This window comes from Scardinius erythrophthalmus (genome assembly GCF_964197995.2).
Source record: "Scardinius erythrophthalmus genome assembly, chromosome: 8".
In the NCBI taxonomy this organism is placed as follows: domain Eukaryota; kingdom Metazoa; phylum Chordata; class Actinopteri; order Cypriniformes; family Leuciscidae; genus Scardinius; species Scardinius erythrophthalmus.
Window position 1 is genome coordinate 17541108 of NC_138228.1, and position 17335 is coordinate 17558442.

A 17335-nucleotide genomic window follows, 5' to 3' on the forward strand; every position below is an offset into this window, starting at 1 on the left:
GAAAGTCTTACGGGGTTGGAACAACATGAGGGTGAGTAATTACTGACAGAATTTTCATTTTTGGGTGAACAAACCCTTTAATCACAGCACACATCTAACCCCCCCCCCCTCTCTCTCTCTCCCTCTCTCTCTCTCTCTCTCGCATCTCCCCCTATTGCATCTCCCCTCCCCGCTTTCACTCTCTCTCCCTGTGCTTGTGTGTGTGTGCCAGCAGCTCCCTGTTGTGTGTGTGTGCGTGCGTGTGTGCGTGCGCACGCGTATGCGTGAGCGAGGCACTATGCAGTCGGAGCTCCACACACACAGAGCATGCCTGTGAGTGCGGGCTCGGGCAAACATGAGCCTTCCCAGCCCAGAGATCGTCCACAGCAGCAGCCTGAACTCCCGTCTGAGCCCCCCTCTGCCCTCCCCCTCTCTCTCCCTCTCTCGCTGCCTCTCTCTCTCCCTCTCCTCATCTACTCTCGCCCTGCGCAGCCTCTTCCCAGCACCAGCCGGGGGGACAGCTCCCGCTCTCCGCACGCCGGCCCCATGGAGGAACCGCAGGGCAACACACTGGTCGTCCGCATAGGCATCCCTGACCTGCAGCAAACGGTGAGTTCTGTCAGTGCTCCAAACTCTCTCTCGTTTTTTTTTTTTGTTTTTTTTTGCCTGTCCTGTTCTTTTTCAGCGTGCACATGATTGCTCTCTTTCTTTTTTACCTTTTCATCTTCCTCTTGTGCTTTTTGCTCTTGAATGTAACCCGTCTTCATTAGTGCGTCTGCAGCGGACTTTGAAAACTGGCCACTTTGAGAGAGAGAGAAGGTAGATACAGTGACTGGGTGGGTTATTGTAGCTTTACTGTAATTCACAGGGACTTTTTCCCCCCTGTCGCGAGGCTGTCAGACTTGTCAGTTCGGTTGCAGCGTATTGTACTGTGTCCCCAGGGCCCTCTTGGATGACATATGGTGCTGATGGATATGAGAGTGCGGTGTTGAAGTGCTGTTACTCACCTGTTTCTATTGGACAGATACAGGTGTTACGGTTGCAGGTGGCATTTTTAATTTAATACCTTTTTTCAGTATTGCACACGCTGCAGCCATGATTTAGAGGGGTGCATGAACTTTAATTGCGTTTAAGCATGGCTTTAATTTTTTTACATTTTATCTTAGGTTAGTTGTGACATGTTAAGGGTGTTTAAACAGTAATTTGTAGCAATCATTCAGTTTACTGGATATTACTGACATTACTGGACATCATTGTGTTGAGCTGAGAAGGATTATAGTAACATGCGACAGCTGTCCGTTAACATTCCCAACGCAATTAAATGTACGTTAAATGCACTACTGTGTAAAAGTTTGGGGTCTTTACAGTTTTTTTTGTTTACGAAGTCTTTCAGAGGCTGCATTTATTTGATCAAAAATGCGGTAATATTATGAAATATTATTTCAATTTAAAATAATGGCTTTCTATTTGAATATATTTTAAAAAGAAATAAATTCTTGTGATGGCAAAGCTGAATTTTCAGCATCATTACACCAATCTTCAGTGTCACATAATCCTTCGGAAATCATTATAATATGCTGATTTGCTATCATCAACATTGAAAACAGTTGTGGTGCTCAATATTTTTATTTTTTATTACCATTTATGTCCTTTGATGGATAGGAATTTCAAAAGAACAACATTTTTCAAAACGTTTCTTTTGTGACATTATAAATGTCTTTTCTGTCACTTAAAAAGTATTCATTTCAAAACTTTTGACTGGTAGCGTATGTTGCTTCTAAAAAATCTGTATTTCGTCAGAATACACACCTTATTTTGAACGGACGTCAAAAGAACCATCTGTGGAGTTACTGCATCTACATTACTAGCAGGTGCTAACAGGGCCATGCTAAACCTTGACCCCTTGAAACTGAGCAGCAGGCTCGCATGAGGGATTTTGCGATTGACAGCGGTGCAGAGCATGAGGAGAGAGCATCAAAAGAAATGCTTTATAACTTTATGCAAATAAGAGGCAGCTGTCAGCCAATCGTTGTGAGGTGTTGGCAGTGACATCTGTCAGAAGCATTTCAAAGTCTGCTGATAGTGTTGTAGTTTCTGGTTGGGTTAGTCCTTAAATCACATTTGAATTTAATTCAGATTTTAGCTGGCAACTTTCATTTTAGTTTGGATATGGTTGGTTAACAAAATTGTCACTTTACTAATGCACAATTACAGTTGTAAAAATGCAAAACATATGTCCAAATGCCTAAACTGTGCATGTACAATGATTTTATTGTCTGTGCACTGAAAGCATTTACACACCATGCTGAAGGCAACCAAACGTGGCATATCTGTGGTGTTTTGGGCAGTGTCAAGCGATTTCCTTTAGCCAGTGGTAATGTAGCGTTTGGCCATTGGCGATATGATGAGCAAATGTGCAAACAATAAAGTTCACGTGATCCACTGACTGACAGATGAATTTGACAGTCGAGTAGGAACACCTACTAGTGACAAACAGCAACTTGTTAGTCATTAGTAGCTCCGAGTGGGTGGGTTTATTTCTGTTGGACTAAGGGTGATCCATGCTGGTTTGTTCAGGTTCCAGTCTTAATGGTTTGGACTGAGATGCTGACGTTGGATTCTAAGAATAACAAAATATTGAAGATTGGGGGTTACCAAATGTTTAAGTTATTAAGTTATGGTTTAAATTATTATTGAAAACCCTATTTTGATTGACTAATACTCTGAATATTGTGTTGGTTGGTTATAAGAAGGTTTGCTGCATGGTTCTCAGCCTGTTTAGTTGGGTTCCTTCAGCACATTTGACGCCAATGAAGTGAGTAACTGCAGCAGAATGAGTGAGCCTATAGATCAATGGCTCATTCTGCCTGTCAGAAATGTGTTTCTCCTTGAATCTTTCATCCTCACTCTGAGCGCTGTATGTGTGTGCATTTGTGACCATGCATGCATTAGAATGGACTTCTGGTTGAATGTATGTGTGGTTATGTGTCGGGGCCTCATTAAAAGCAGAGATCCATAGTGTTAACGAGCGCTGTCCTTTAGAAGGGCCCAAGACTCTATGTTAATAAGGAGAGGTGAATGAGAGCAGGAAGAATCTGTTAAATGCCAGATTTTCACTGGTACATCCCACTGCCACACGCCTTTCAAATGCTAACTCGCACCCAATAAATCCTGATACTATCTTTAGGAGCATTATAATTCAAATAAACAATATCAGATTGCAACCGTTATTCTCATCTGCCAACATCCAACTTATGAGAACATGAGGTATCACTACTGTCTCGCATGTGTATTTTTGAGGTGGAAGGGGTCTTTGGTGTAAGTTTTGTTAGATCAGGGGTTTTAAAACTTCATGATTTCAGTGACCCACAATTATTACGGTCCTCTTACAAGGGACCATATTAAGATTTCTGATGTTTGATTGTGGATTTTTTTTTTTTTTTTTCTTGGCAAATTTTAGCCCAGTCTGAAACATTGTTCAAGGAGATTAATGGAAAAAAAATTCCCGGGAGAAAAATCCAAAGTCTCCATTTGCTCTCCAGTTTATCTCAATGCCGTTTAAGAGAAATAAATAGATATTAAAGAGATTTTTTTTTCCTGAGTTGTGATGTGTAAAATATCCCAGTGCAGCTAGAAATTATTCAGCACATAGTGCTGTTTTTCTGACATATTTCAAAATTAATTAAAACTAAAAAGTTTTACTTTTTGGAATCCTCCATTGACATCTAAATTGAGGCTCTTCATTCACTATTTTGCAGAGCTGCCTTTGGCAGGGATTACAGCTGTGAGACTTTAGTAGGCTTTAAGTCTACCAGATTTGCAGAACTGAATTTGGTCAGTTTTTACTGTCTCGCCCATAAAGATGCTTTGTGGATCATCTGTGAACTGTAATCTCAAGGTCTCTGAACACATTTTTCTGTGGGGATTAAATCTTGGCTTTCTCTGTGCCAATTAGAGACGTCCAAAAACCTGTCCTTACAACAAGTATGGCTCATTGTCGTAGTCTAAGACTGGTGAGTTTCTTCCTTTGCTGTAGAGCTGGGCGATTTTTTCCCCTAAAAAGTAAGCGATTTTTTTATAAAAAACTCGATTTACGATTCGATTCGATTCGATTCCCCCCCCCCCCATTTAAAACAAAATAACTGCGAACTGTAAATATATTTTAAAAAATATATATTTATTGTATTTAATTAAAGTGCATCAACATAAACAAAAATTGCAAAGGCAAAACCTTTCTCTAACTGAAAAGTCACTGTGCAGTGCGCAACAGAGATTGTTAAACATCCAAATTATTTATACTGTATTTGGATTGAGCTAATAAAACAACAAAAAATCCTCAGGTAACTCTTATGCCTGGTTCAGATTACACGATTTTTTTGTCTGTTACGATAGTCACTGTGTCAGATTCGGTCAGATTACACGATTTTGACTCCTAAAAATCTTGTCAGGTCGTGGACAAGAAACATGTCAGACTACACGTTGTTTTCCGACCAGTCATCGCGAGCCGTCTCACACACTCATTCACTCGCACATATGAGCTCGCTCATATAGCCTACACACACACGCACACACACACACACACTCTCGCGCACAAACACTCGCTCACTCACTCGCGAACACACACTTTCACTCACTCTCCCTCACTCACTCACTCACTCGCGTGCCGTCGTCATGGAGGACCGTTAAAAAATTAAACATGCTCGTCTTTTTGTCGTGATGTCGTGAAGCATCGAGGGCTGCGCCAGGGAGCATGCTACGGAAACCCTGAAGGAAGATTTGGCGAATGCAAAATATATGTATTGTACGCTATACTGAAGAGGGGGAGGGAAAAAAAATCAAAAAAATCGATTTTTTGAAAATATGATTCGATTTGACCTACCAACTCGATTTTTAAATCAAATCGATTTTTTCCCCAGCCCTACTTTGCTGACATCTTTGTTTTTTGTTCCATTCAATTAGCTCCTTCTAATGATCAAATCTCGCAAATCTCTAGCCCATAAAAAAAAGCTTCCTGATCCAGGAACCTGCTTGACTTCATGGTATTTGGCAAGAAAGTTTTCATCTGAAATGATGCTTGGAATTTAAGCCAAAGACATCTGAGAAACCTTTTCTTCAGTCTTTTTGAAGTCCTGTAAGTGCCAGTTGGCAAATCTAGATGCTGGCACAGTTTTAGTAAACATAAGTGGCCAGGGTCCTTATTGCTCTTTTTGGATGGACAGCCAGTCTTTGAGGCTTTTATTTTTACAACAATAGTCTCTCCACACTGCTTTTATAATCCTTCAACGTCATGACATTGTGAGCTGTTGGACCTCATGTGGAAAGGTGTATGACTATGCATGTACAACTAAGTGGATTTTCAACAGTCAAGCTCTAAAGATATCAGTTGATTGGCATGTTGTGGTGTACGGAGCCCCTAAATGGGCATGGTGATGGAAAAAAATATGAGATTGGATTAGTGTTGTCAAAAGTACCGACTTTGGTACCAAGTCGGTATTGAAATTTTTTAATTGTGACGCTTTGAGCGCTGTTGAGCGGAATCATAAACACCTCTGATTGGCCATTGTGTTCACGTGCTCATCAGATATGTCTGTGATTGGCTACAATGATAAAAACACGCAGTGTTTGAGAGCACATTGAAGTGTTTGAAATTGTTTTGAAAGCGGGAGTGTTTGTAAGCACAAGAAGGCGTCTATTAGCGGACCGGTCCACTGATAGACGCCTACTTTCAAACGCTCCCGTCTGTATCTGTGTAACGGTGAAGAGCGTCATTGATGTATATTTACAACATATTTTTGAAGCGCTGATCATTTTAGCCAATCACAGACATATCCGATGAGTGCGTGAGTACAATGGCCAATCAGAGGTGTTTACAATTTCGCTCAACATCGCTCAAAGCATCACATTTTTAAAATTGGTGCCGAAGTCGGTACTTTTTGACAATTCTAGATTGGAGAGAAAATTGAATGTCAATACATTCTCTCACAAAAGTTTTGAGTTCCCCCCCAAAATTTTGTCCGCTCAAAGAATTCAAAAGTTTTGTGAGGGAAAGCTAAGAGTTTGCGAGCAAATGCAAACTTTCTTGGGGGAACGCAAAACTTTTGCAAGAGAACGCAAAAGCATTGAAATAAATTTTTTCCTCCCATCTCATGTTTTTTGTAAAAAAAAAAAGAATTTCACCATGTCCCTTTAGGGGCTCGATAGTGGTGAAAGCTCAGTTTTTATTTATTTGCTTGCTTGTGTGATACAGTGGTGAAAGGTCAGCGTTTTTATGTATGTACTTATTTATTTAGTAATTATATATTTGCTTATGTATTTTGGTATTATGGTTAGGTTTTTTTTGGGGGGGGGGGTGAGTGCATTTTATTATTATGTAGAAGGAACGTTTAACTGCATATAAAATATTTTATTTTATTTTTTGCATTTTAAAAATATTTGTATACTTTTTCTAAAGGTTATCTACTATCTTTACTTTACTATCTGCTAACGGTTTCACTTGCGACCATTGTTGGCTATGTTCACTGCAGGGTGACTTCCATAAGACTATGTGTCATAATAAAAAGAGAGGGGGAAAGATGGATAAAGAAGTGATGTGTAGAGAAGAGTGCATATCTCTGGAGGGTTTTGGTTAAAGATTTCAAAGTGTGACAAAAGCCCTATTCCCTGACGTTAATCGCAGAGGGATACCTGTGAAATACTTACACACAGAGAAGACTACAGGGATCTCACTGCTGGGAGAGATGTTACGCTTTACACTAGATTACAGACGAAAGTTTTGCTGTATGCGTGTGGGTGTGTGCACTCTTCATCTTTGGTAAAAGGATGACTAAGGAAACTAGTAACATGCTCGTATCTCATGTGTGAAATTCAAATCTTTTTTTCAAAGAGAAATTATGTTCATGTTCAACTTTTCCTTTCTCAAATATTGGTTTTGCTTAAAGGAATAGGCTAGTTCCCTCAAAACTGAAATTTCTGTAATCATTTTCTCACCCTTGTGTTATTCTGAACCCTTATGACTTTCTTTCTTCTGTGGAACACATATTGCGTAATATCTAGACTGTTCTTTTTCATAATGGGGAATGGGGCTGTTTAGCTCCAAAAAATTATTTAAAAAAAGCCACATAAAAGTAGTCAAAATCATTCATGCGCCACATTTCAAGTCTTCAAAAGCCATATGACAGCTTTGTGTGTGAAATTTAAGTCATTATTAAGTATTTATAAAGTAGTTATCAAATCTCATGCGTCAAGATTCGTTTTGCTTGGTTTGACATCAATGAGGCTTGACATCATTGACGTCAAACTTCTTGACACGCCGTATTTGAATTGAATGTGATTTGAGAGCTACGCTGAAAGGATTTTCAGTAAATAATTACTTACATTTTGGTCTGTACCTCAAACACTGCAAAAATGATTTTTGTCTTGTTTTCCTGTAGGAATATCTAATCATTCTTAAATCAAGATACATTTACTTCATAAGCAAAATTACTTAAGTTTTGTTTTCTGAAAAAAGAATCAATAATAAGTAAGTTTTTGCTTAAAACAAGACAAAATATCTGCCAAAGAGGTCAGAAAATGAACTTGTTTTCCCTTTGAATTTATTTTCTGGTAACATTTTAATTGAATATTTGTTAACTACATTAGTTAACATGAACTATGAACTGCACTTCTACTGCATTTATTAATCTTTGTTAATGTTAGTTTCAACATTTACTTATCCATGATTATTAAAGGAGAACTCCGGTCAATTTTAACATTGAGCTCATTTTATTGTACATTTGGAGTGCTGTCAATACAGAGAACAACGACAAAAATCGGTGTTGCCTACACCGAGTTATTCTATTTTTAAAATTTGCACCCTGTTGACTTCAATAGGGCAAGTACTAAACCTGCTTTTAGCCTCTTAACATCCTTGATGTGTCATTACAAGTGCACAGAAAATGTGAGTGATTCCTTCTGAGTGAACACGAGTGGATCTGACTGCAGTAGATGTGAAAGATATGTATAAAAATGATGTTATTTAAGCCAGCGCAAATACCTGTTTACATCCTGTTTTTCGGTTGAAGTCCAAAGTAGTCGATTGCCGAGTTCACGCGCATAGGTTTAGTTACCTATGGATCACGCGCGTGAACTCGGCAATCGACTTCTTTGGACTTCAACCGAAAAACAGGATGTAAACAGGTATTTGCGCTGGCTTAAATAACATCATTTTTATACATATCTTTCACATCTACTGCAGTCAGATACACTCGTGTTCACTCAGAAGGAATCACTCACATTTTCTGTGCACTTGTAATGACACATCAAGGATGTTAAGAGCCTAAAATATGGAAGTAAAATAATCTCAAATGTTTTTGAAACAAAAAGCCTGTTGAATTGCACTACTTGAAAAATAATAGGCATTGCATTAACCATGCTTGCATTTTAATGCATTGTATTTTTAGGGCTTGCATTTTTATGGGCTGAAATTCAACATGGTTGAATATTTAAGCTGTGAATATTTCAATTAAAAACATTTCAAACACATTTTCATTATTAAAAATTCCATAATCCATATTCATTTTCATATTTCACTTCCAAAATATTCAAACTGTTTAAAAATACAACCTATAATATTCAACAGGCAATTTTCGGTCCATTTTATTTCGCTTCCACAAATTCGCTTCCACAAATTCAGTGGTTCAAATTCGACAGTAAATTCAATGGAACTGCAGGAAAAACAATAGATTATCGAGCATACTATCCATCTGCTGTTAGTCAACCTCACCAGCAGGTGGTGCAAAAGCGCGTGTTGTTGACGAAGACCAGCAACAGTTAGAGCAAGCCATTCATTCATAAAATGAAAATGATTAGTATATGCGGAAAAGATGATAAAGACACAAAAGCTGTGTTTATGTTTCATTCAATAACTTCATTGTTACATTTTGTAGCCTACATGTTATCAGCTTTTTCTACCTACATGAACAGGATTATAATCGGTTTCCCTCAATACCTCACACTCAAGGATTCCCCTTCTGTCGGGGCAAAACGCTATGGACTAATACAGTGATATGAAAGACCAAACTCGCACCTTTATGGGGATGTAGGCTACTATGGACTAAGAATATGAACGTAACGCGCAAAGTTTCATGCAGAGCGTTTCGTGATATACTGGCATAAAATCAACACTTGATCATTAACACTTTCTTTTCTCTTCTCTCTCTCTCCACACACACACACACACACACACACACACACACACACACACACGTGTGTGTGTGTGTGTGTGTGCGTGTGTGTGTGTGTGTGTGTGTGAGAGAGAGAGAGAGAGAGAGAGAGAGAGAGAGAGAGAGAGAGAGAGAGAGTAGTACGTTGCATTAGCTTAAACTGTAAAGAGTCATAGTACTTGCATATTGTTGTCCTCCTATTGTTAGTTTAACTGTAAATCGCTTTGGATAAAAGCGTCTGCTAAATAAATGACTAAATGTAGCCTAATAAATGTAAAATTGGCTTGACATTTGGACATTCGCACATTTAGGGACCGTCTCAAAAGTTGCATACAACATTGGCATACACGTTTCTAACTTCAATAGCAAACTTTAATTTATTTGAATAAATATAAAAAATCCAAAGGGTGCGCATTATGCCTGACACTACATGAACACTTTACAGTTGGTTTTATGACTGTAAGTCGTTCTATTCAAATGATATTGAAGTTTGAAACGTGTATACCAAAGTAGTATACACCTTAGAGACGGTCCCTAAATGTGCGAATGTCCAACGTCAAGCCAACTTTATGCCAGTCTATCACTGGGAAACGCTCAGCATTAAACTTTGTGCGTTATTCTGAGTCAATCTGCTTGCCTGCGAGTTTGGTCTTTTATATCACTGTAATTAGTCCATTAAGCTACGTTAAGCGTTTTATATGTCCAGCTGGGGAATCCTGACGTTTTGAGGGAAACCCTAATAGCTTGCATGCAGCACATCTCCACAATATAAAGTTAAGGCAACTAAACAACCAAGAGAAATATACGTCAACCTCAAAAATGTAACATTGGATCTGCGTATCCGCATCGGGGAATAACATTATAATCTTGTTCACGGTAGAGAAAGATGATTGTAGGCTACACAGGGAAAGTAACCGTGAAGACACTGAATTTAACATACAACCGCCGTCATAATAATCACAAATACACTTACATTGCTGTTAAATGAGTTTAATGAATGAATGGCTTGCTCTAACAGTTGCTGGTCTTCGTCAACAACACGCGCTTTTGCACCACCTGCTGGTGAGATTGACTAACAGCAGATGGATAGTATGCTCGATAATCTATTGGTTTTCCTGCAGTTCCGTTGAATTTACTGTCGAATTTGAACCACTGAATTTGTGGAAGCGAAATAAAATGGACCGAAAATTGCCTGTTGAATATTATAGGTTGTATTTTTAAACAGTTTGAATATTTTGGAAGTGAAATATGAAAGGTGAATATGGATTATTGAATTTTTAATAATGAAAATGTGTTTGAAATGTTTTTAATTGAAATATTCACAGCTTAAATATTCAACCATGTTGAATTTCAGCCCATAAAAATGCAAGCCCTAAAAATACAATGCATTAAAATGCAAGCATGGTTAATGCAATGCCTATTATTTTTCAAGTAGTGCAATTCAACAGGCTTTTTGTTTCAAAAACATTTGAGATTATTTTACTTCCATACTAAAAGCAGGTTTAGTACTTGCCCTATTGAAGTCAACAGGGTGCAAATTTTAAAAATAGAATAACTCGGTGCAGGCAACACCGATTTTTGTCGTTGTTCTCTGTATTGACAGCACTCCAAATGTACAAAAAAATGAGCTCAATGTTAAAATTGACCGGAGTTCTCCTTTAAAATCAAAAGTTGTATTTGTTAACATTAGTTAATGCACTGTGAACTAACATGAACAAACGATGAACAGCTGCAGCCTGCATTTTTATTAACTAACATTAACAAAGATTAACATATACAGTAACACATTTATTCCTCATGGTTAGTTCATGTTAGTTAATACATTATTGTAAAGTGTTACCAATTTTCTTTTTCTGAACCAATTGGTAAATATTTTTCTTGGTTTAAGCATATGCTCAGTTAATATTCATAATTTTTTCAAAAAAGACTTAATATCTTAAGTAATTCTGCTTCTCAAGTAAATACAGTATGCTGATTTAATGCAAGACAAAATACTGAGTAACTTTTTTTTTTTTTGCAGTGAACAAATATATTGTTTCACTTGGAATATAGTGCACTACTTTTATGATGATTTTGTCATTTTTATAGCTTGAAAATCCCCATTATGAAAAAGAGCACTCTTGACATTCTGCAATATTATTCCTTTTGTGTTCCACGTGGGAAAGAAATTCATACATGTTTGGGATGACATGAGTGTGAGTAAATGATGATAGAATTTTCATTTCGGGTGAACTCACCCTTTATTGGTTTCATATTAACTGTCTGTCCCATTCACAGGGATGTCTGGCATGAGTTAGTTCATTCAGGTTGATTACCCAGCTCAGCTGTGCTACTCAAATGCATGCAGTTTGCCATTAAAGCAACAAAAACTTGATTTCATGTCTGCTTTAACAGCAACTCCCAAAAGCTGCCTGAGAAAGTAGCCAATAACAGATCTCAGTTTTTGAGATCTGTAGAATATATTCAAGGAACCATCTGAATGTGCTGAAAGATGTTTGGTGGCTTCATCGTCTGAGTGTGGAGAGTAGTATGTAATCAAAGTAACTTGTTATATAATCTTCTGAAGCCACACAATAGCTTTGTGTGAAGAAGAGAAGCTGAAGTTGTTATTCATTTAAAATGCTTGACAACCTTGAATCAAATTTGAGCAGTTTTCATCAAATAACATCTTAAATGTTTGTCTTTTTGAAACATCATATGTCAGAAGAGGGATTTCTCATAGCTTTTTCCCTTCAAAGGTTCAAACCTGAGTTTTATAGTAACCACTATGCCAGATCACTCCTGAGTATAGAAGTGAGCAGTGTGTGGAATTTCTATGTGTTTTATAGAGTTTTTAGTTGTTTACAGGCATCATTATCTAATTTTTATTGCGTTGTGTTTAGGTGGACGTCTCGGACGCCTAGAACCAAACGCTACACGAAATACTGTTTTGAGATGATTTTTATGAAGGCTTACCATATTGGATTTTAAAACACAATTTTAACTGTTCCCCGAGTGATTTTGTGATTGTACACACTCATAATGCTCTGGTAATCAGTATCCTAGTCCCAGATCTTCTGTTGACAGATGGCATGCGTGGCACAGTATGGACGCAGAGCACAGTGACAGCTGTAATACACACCTTACAGTCGAGTCCACCTGGCCTTCCTCTACAGAGTGTCTAAAGAGTGTTTAAAACATGACGTAACATTCACAGAACATGTTCAGTATTCAGTGGGAAATAATGTAGGGCAGTGTAGGATTAATGGATATCACAACCGAAATTACAATCCTATCAAATCGTCAAGGCTGCAATTTAATAAAATAATTATATGCACTGCATGTTTCAGAGTTTTCATGTTCTTTTACTCATCTCTGCATCTGCTGTGAGTAGAGGTAGACCGATTCATCGGTTTTGCCGGTTTTGCCTATATATTGGTACCGATAGTTGATTGGTGGAACTATCCTTATTGGCAAAAATCCACACCGATAGTTTTTCCGGGTTGCGTCAGTTGCTGGAGCGGCTGAGAAGTGTGCGCAGTCATTACACAGTAGAGCGCTGAGAAGAGACTGCTGGCATTATACAGAGCGAGAGCGGCCTCTAGAGGCCAAATAAAAACTATCACTGGCTGAGTTGTTTACGTTAACACGTGAGGCTGCGCGCAGCACGAAGATCACACATTATACGGAGAGCGCTGACACTTCAGATGCGCATTTAAAACACAGATAGTGAAACGGTATGAATACAGAACACTAAAGTACATATTGCCATGTCATTATAAAGTAATTAATTTGTTAACGTTAGTGGCTACCTCAAGCGGTTAAAACAATGTGACAAAAACACACGCAAACCTGACCCAAATGTTTTATGTCGCGATTGTTACCATCTATTTGCATTATCTTATATCCAGCTGGTCACTTTTATGCATTCATTAGCCGGCGAAGTTTAATATTTAAAGCTAGTGACGTGATTGCTTTCTCAACATCGATATATGTAACCGACAGAAACATAAACCAATCAGAAACACATTCGATTTCAGTTTTTGTTTTTATCACTACAATACATAGGCTACTGTTATTTTGATTAGATAATCATCAAGTGTTCTAAAATAGAAGCAAATAAAGTGAGAGACTATACATGTAATATGATATTACTGGCTAATATACATTTTTCCGCCCACTCAAACTTTAAAAGGGCTTGGGCGTCGTGACGTCATACTTGGCGTGGCGGCCATGTTGATGGCCTCGCGAATGTAAACATACAGCAAGTCAACGGGGAGAAGCGGAGTTGGGAGAAAGAAAAAAGATGTTAAAATCCCGAAAAGGATGTGGAATTTACGAGGATACGTTAAATAGGGAAACCAGGGACCAGTAAGTTATGTGGACAAATTTTCCTGTAAAATATCCCGTATTTTAATAACTTACTATTAATGTTAGCCCTTCCATCGGACCTGTCAGTCTCTGTACTGTTGTCCTGTTGCTACCCCCTTGCCCTTCCAGAAAAACAGATGTTTTCAAAGCATCGTTTTGCTTACTTGAAGGCAACCTTAGCGTGATATTGGCCTTTTTTTAGATAACAGCGTGGTTGTTGTGAGAGCACGATTTCACGCCGATCTGTAAGCAAAGTCACGTTAGACCTAGCTTCACAACTCGCTTAGTTAATGCTGCATTTTAGCAGAGGGATAGCAACAGAAAGATGAATGTTGAAATTGTAATTTTTTCGGGATATTTTATAGGTAAATACTAAAACGGGAAGACAGCGGGAAAATAGCTCAAATACGTGAGAAACCCGGAAAAAACGGGAGGGTTGACAGCTACTAACTACACTTTTTTTGCCGATTTTGTCCACATACTGGTCCCTTGCTTCCCTATTTAACGTATCCCTGTAAATTCCACATCCTTTTCGGGATTTTAACATCTTTTTTCTTTCTCCCAACTCTGCTTCTCCCCGTTGACTTGCTGTATGTTTACATTCGCGAGGCCATCAACATGGCCGCCACGCCAAGTATGACGTCACGACGCCCAAGCCCTATTACTTGAACAGAGAAGAAAAACTGTTTTAAAGGGAAAGAAAGAATTTTGATTAAAGGGGTCATCGGATGCCCATTTTCCACAAGTTGGTATGATTCTTTAGGGTGTTCATGTAAAGTTTGTAACATAATTTGGTTAAAATTCCTCAATGTTTGTGTAAAACAACACCCTTTTTACCTCCTCAAAAACAGCTCTGTTCACAGCGACCCGTTTCGGTGCATGTCTCTTTAAATGATGATGAGCAACTGCTCACCCCACCCCTCTCTTCCATGGGGGGTGTCGAATGGCTGAGGGCGGAAATATGCTAATACGGGACAGTCCCTCGGCAGTTGGGGGCGAAGCATGAGCAATATGACGTCATAGTGCTCAAAAAATCCAAACGGCTTGATTATTGAGAGTGTTTAGATTTTTTGAGGATTAAAGGTCCCGTTCTTCGTGATCCCATGTTTCAAACTTTAGTTAGTGTGTAATGTTGTTGTTAGAGTATAAATAATATCTGTAAAATTATAAAGCTCAAAGTTCAATGCCAAGCGAGATATTTTATTTAACAGAAGTCGCCTACAAAAAACGGCTGGATTGGACTACATCCCTCTACTTCCTTCTTTAATGACGTCATTAAAACCGTGTTTTGACTAACCTCCGCCCACAGGAATACAGGTGTATTGATAGCGAAATGTCAACAGACGTGGTTGATGTTTATCTATAATCGGATACCGCAAAAGTTTAATTCGAAGTTGTTAGTTTGCTCTGTCCATTTCACCACGGACTGTTTTTCTAACCTGGGATAATATCAAGCAGGCTTCTCTCAGCGTTTCAAACTGACGAAGGGGACAATTTTAACTATATTCCAGCAAGCGGTAAGTAGTGATTCACTATGGAAGTAGCGATTAACTTCACATCGTTTCTCTTAGTAGGATGAAAATAATCTTACTTAAACTGTGATTAATATACAGAAAGCGATCAAAGAACAATCCCTTTCCAATCGCCCAAGCTGTTGATCACACAGCGCGAGTTTATCTGGACACTTGCCAAAACTCGTTATGAAATCAATGACGCTGTTACACTGCACAACAAAGCTCTTACTGTATTTATATACCTCATGTTTGCATTGGTGAAATCATTAGTGAGTGCAGAAACTGCGTTGCAATGATAAGATCTTTTTTCACGCCATCAACAGACTGTCATCTGCTCAATGCTCATCACTGCAACCTTTTATGTGATTGAAATAGATCTAAATACTTCTCACGATTCGTTAATCCCGATAGCTGTAATAGTAAAAACGTATAATAGCTGTAATAGTAAAAGTTTTCCAGATAGTTCCACATGTAATGCCAGATATTTCATATGCAAGCATGTCAGCCAATCACAGCAGAGGGCGTTTACATTGAAGTCTCACAGCAGACACGCCCCTTCAAACAGAGCGTTCAAATCAGGCTAGGAAAAATGCCTTTTATTTCTAAATTATAAAAAATTTTGATCTAAAAAACATACTAACATTATAAGGGCACCCCAGGAACATTATAAAATAATAAAATAATCCATGAAATGGGACCTTTAAAAAAAGTAGTGAATGGATTTTTTTCATTGTATGGTGGTTGTGTCCACACACTGCAAAGACACATTTATATGCAAATCCTTTTTCTTTCCTTTTTGTTTCTTTTCTTTTCTTTATCTTTTTCTTTTCTAAACCAAACCAAAATCCTGTAATATCAAAATCCTAACATATTTAACCATGGACATTTATTAAGAAAGTAAATATGATTCATTTCGTTTTGCCTAATTGCATTACAGATATCCAGGGAATGGCAGCATTATAAGCAAAACCTTGTGGAAACTAATGGCAGGTATTTGGAGTCAGTGTTGATGTTGTGTTCCTGAACGATATGTGATGTTACTGAGGCGAGACGGCATCATCCGAGCTTGAGACAGATCTGATGGGTCTGAGATAGCAGGATCTCTAGTAATACTGGTGGCTGACTGCAGCTGTCTGATCTAATGCTTGTCTTAGACTCACTGCTCTAGATATGATTATTTTTGGGTTAGTGTCTTTAGCATTATTAGCATTGAGTTTTCAGCATATTATCCCCACAGTGTCTGCCCTGCTGCTTAATAAAGGCCATTAATTGAGAGTGGCTTTTGTTTGAATCTCAGCAGAAGAGATTAGCCATTCACCTCAGCCACAGCAGGCTGTGTAAACGGCATAAAGAGTGTGCTTTCATTTGCTTTCTCATTCTTTTTTCCTATACTTAAATAGAAGTGATGGATGCACTTTTAACACCACAGCATGCTCAAAGCCGTAATGCGTGGTCATGAATACGCTTTTAACTCACAACGTTCACGCGGACCGTGCTTTTCTTTCACAATTTCTGTTTGATCATTTAGCTTCCGTGTCATTTCCATCTTTCCACATTCTGTCTGTCTCTGCAATGCTCTGCGGTTCTGGAGGCATCTTGCCCCCTCTTCTGGCACACACTTTCGCACTGCACGACGATGCCATCCATCACGGCAGAGATGGAGATGGGAGGCTTCGTTTGCGGAGGCGTCTCACGTTCTTCCGATGCTATTTTTAGCTCATTCAAACCCAACCTGCACTAGCATGTCTGCTGCGGACTCCAGCCCATCTGGACACAGTACACACTCACATTCACACAAATGAGATCTGGGTTTAGAGACTGAACGTCTGGACCTTGTTATTCAGGTGTGTCCTGCATGTGTGGCTGCTTCATCTGAGCAGGTGTAGGGAGCTGTCCCCGGTGGACACTGGGATTGATGTGCATATGGCACTGAGAGCAGACCTCGACTGAGATCCATGGTGCTCCCGGCATTTGCACCTTCCTTTGTTCTTTAAGTGGAGTTAAAGCTTTCTTTTCCCTCTGAAGGCATGAAAGCAGGTGTGCAAGAGTGAAAAAGTTGCCTTAAGTATACTCTTTGAAAAGCACTGTTTATTTATATATATATATACACACACACATGTATATTTATATACATGAATATATACAAATAAATGCAGTCTTGCACAAAAAGAAAGAAAAAGACTTCTTTCAAACACACACACAAATATACATATTAACATTATACTGTGTAATATATATTTGTTAATATGTATATTTGTGTGTGTGCTTGAAAGAAGTCTCTTATCTTAAGAC

General features: G+C 38.5%; 1 protein-coding gene across 1 annotated transcript in view; it reads left to right on the top strand.

The window, feature by feature from the left end:
• Positions 1-306: 306 nt before the first annotated feature.
• The window catches only part of shank3a (SH3 and multiple ankyrin repeat domains 3a), a gene marked incomplete at its 5' end in the record, with an annotated part of 235337 nt that continues 218308 nt past the window's right edge, over positions 307-17335 (top strand). Inside the window, one exon of the mRNA XM_081372532.1 lies at positions 307-588. Within this exon, the coding sequence (XP_081228658.1) occupies positions 307-588 (282 nt within the window). The remainder of the gene's footprint in view (positions 589-17335) is intronic.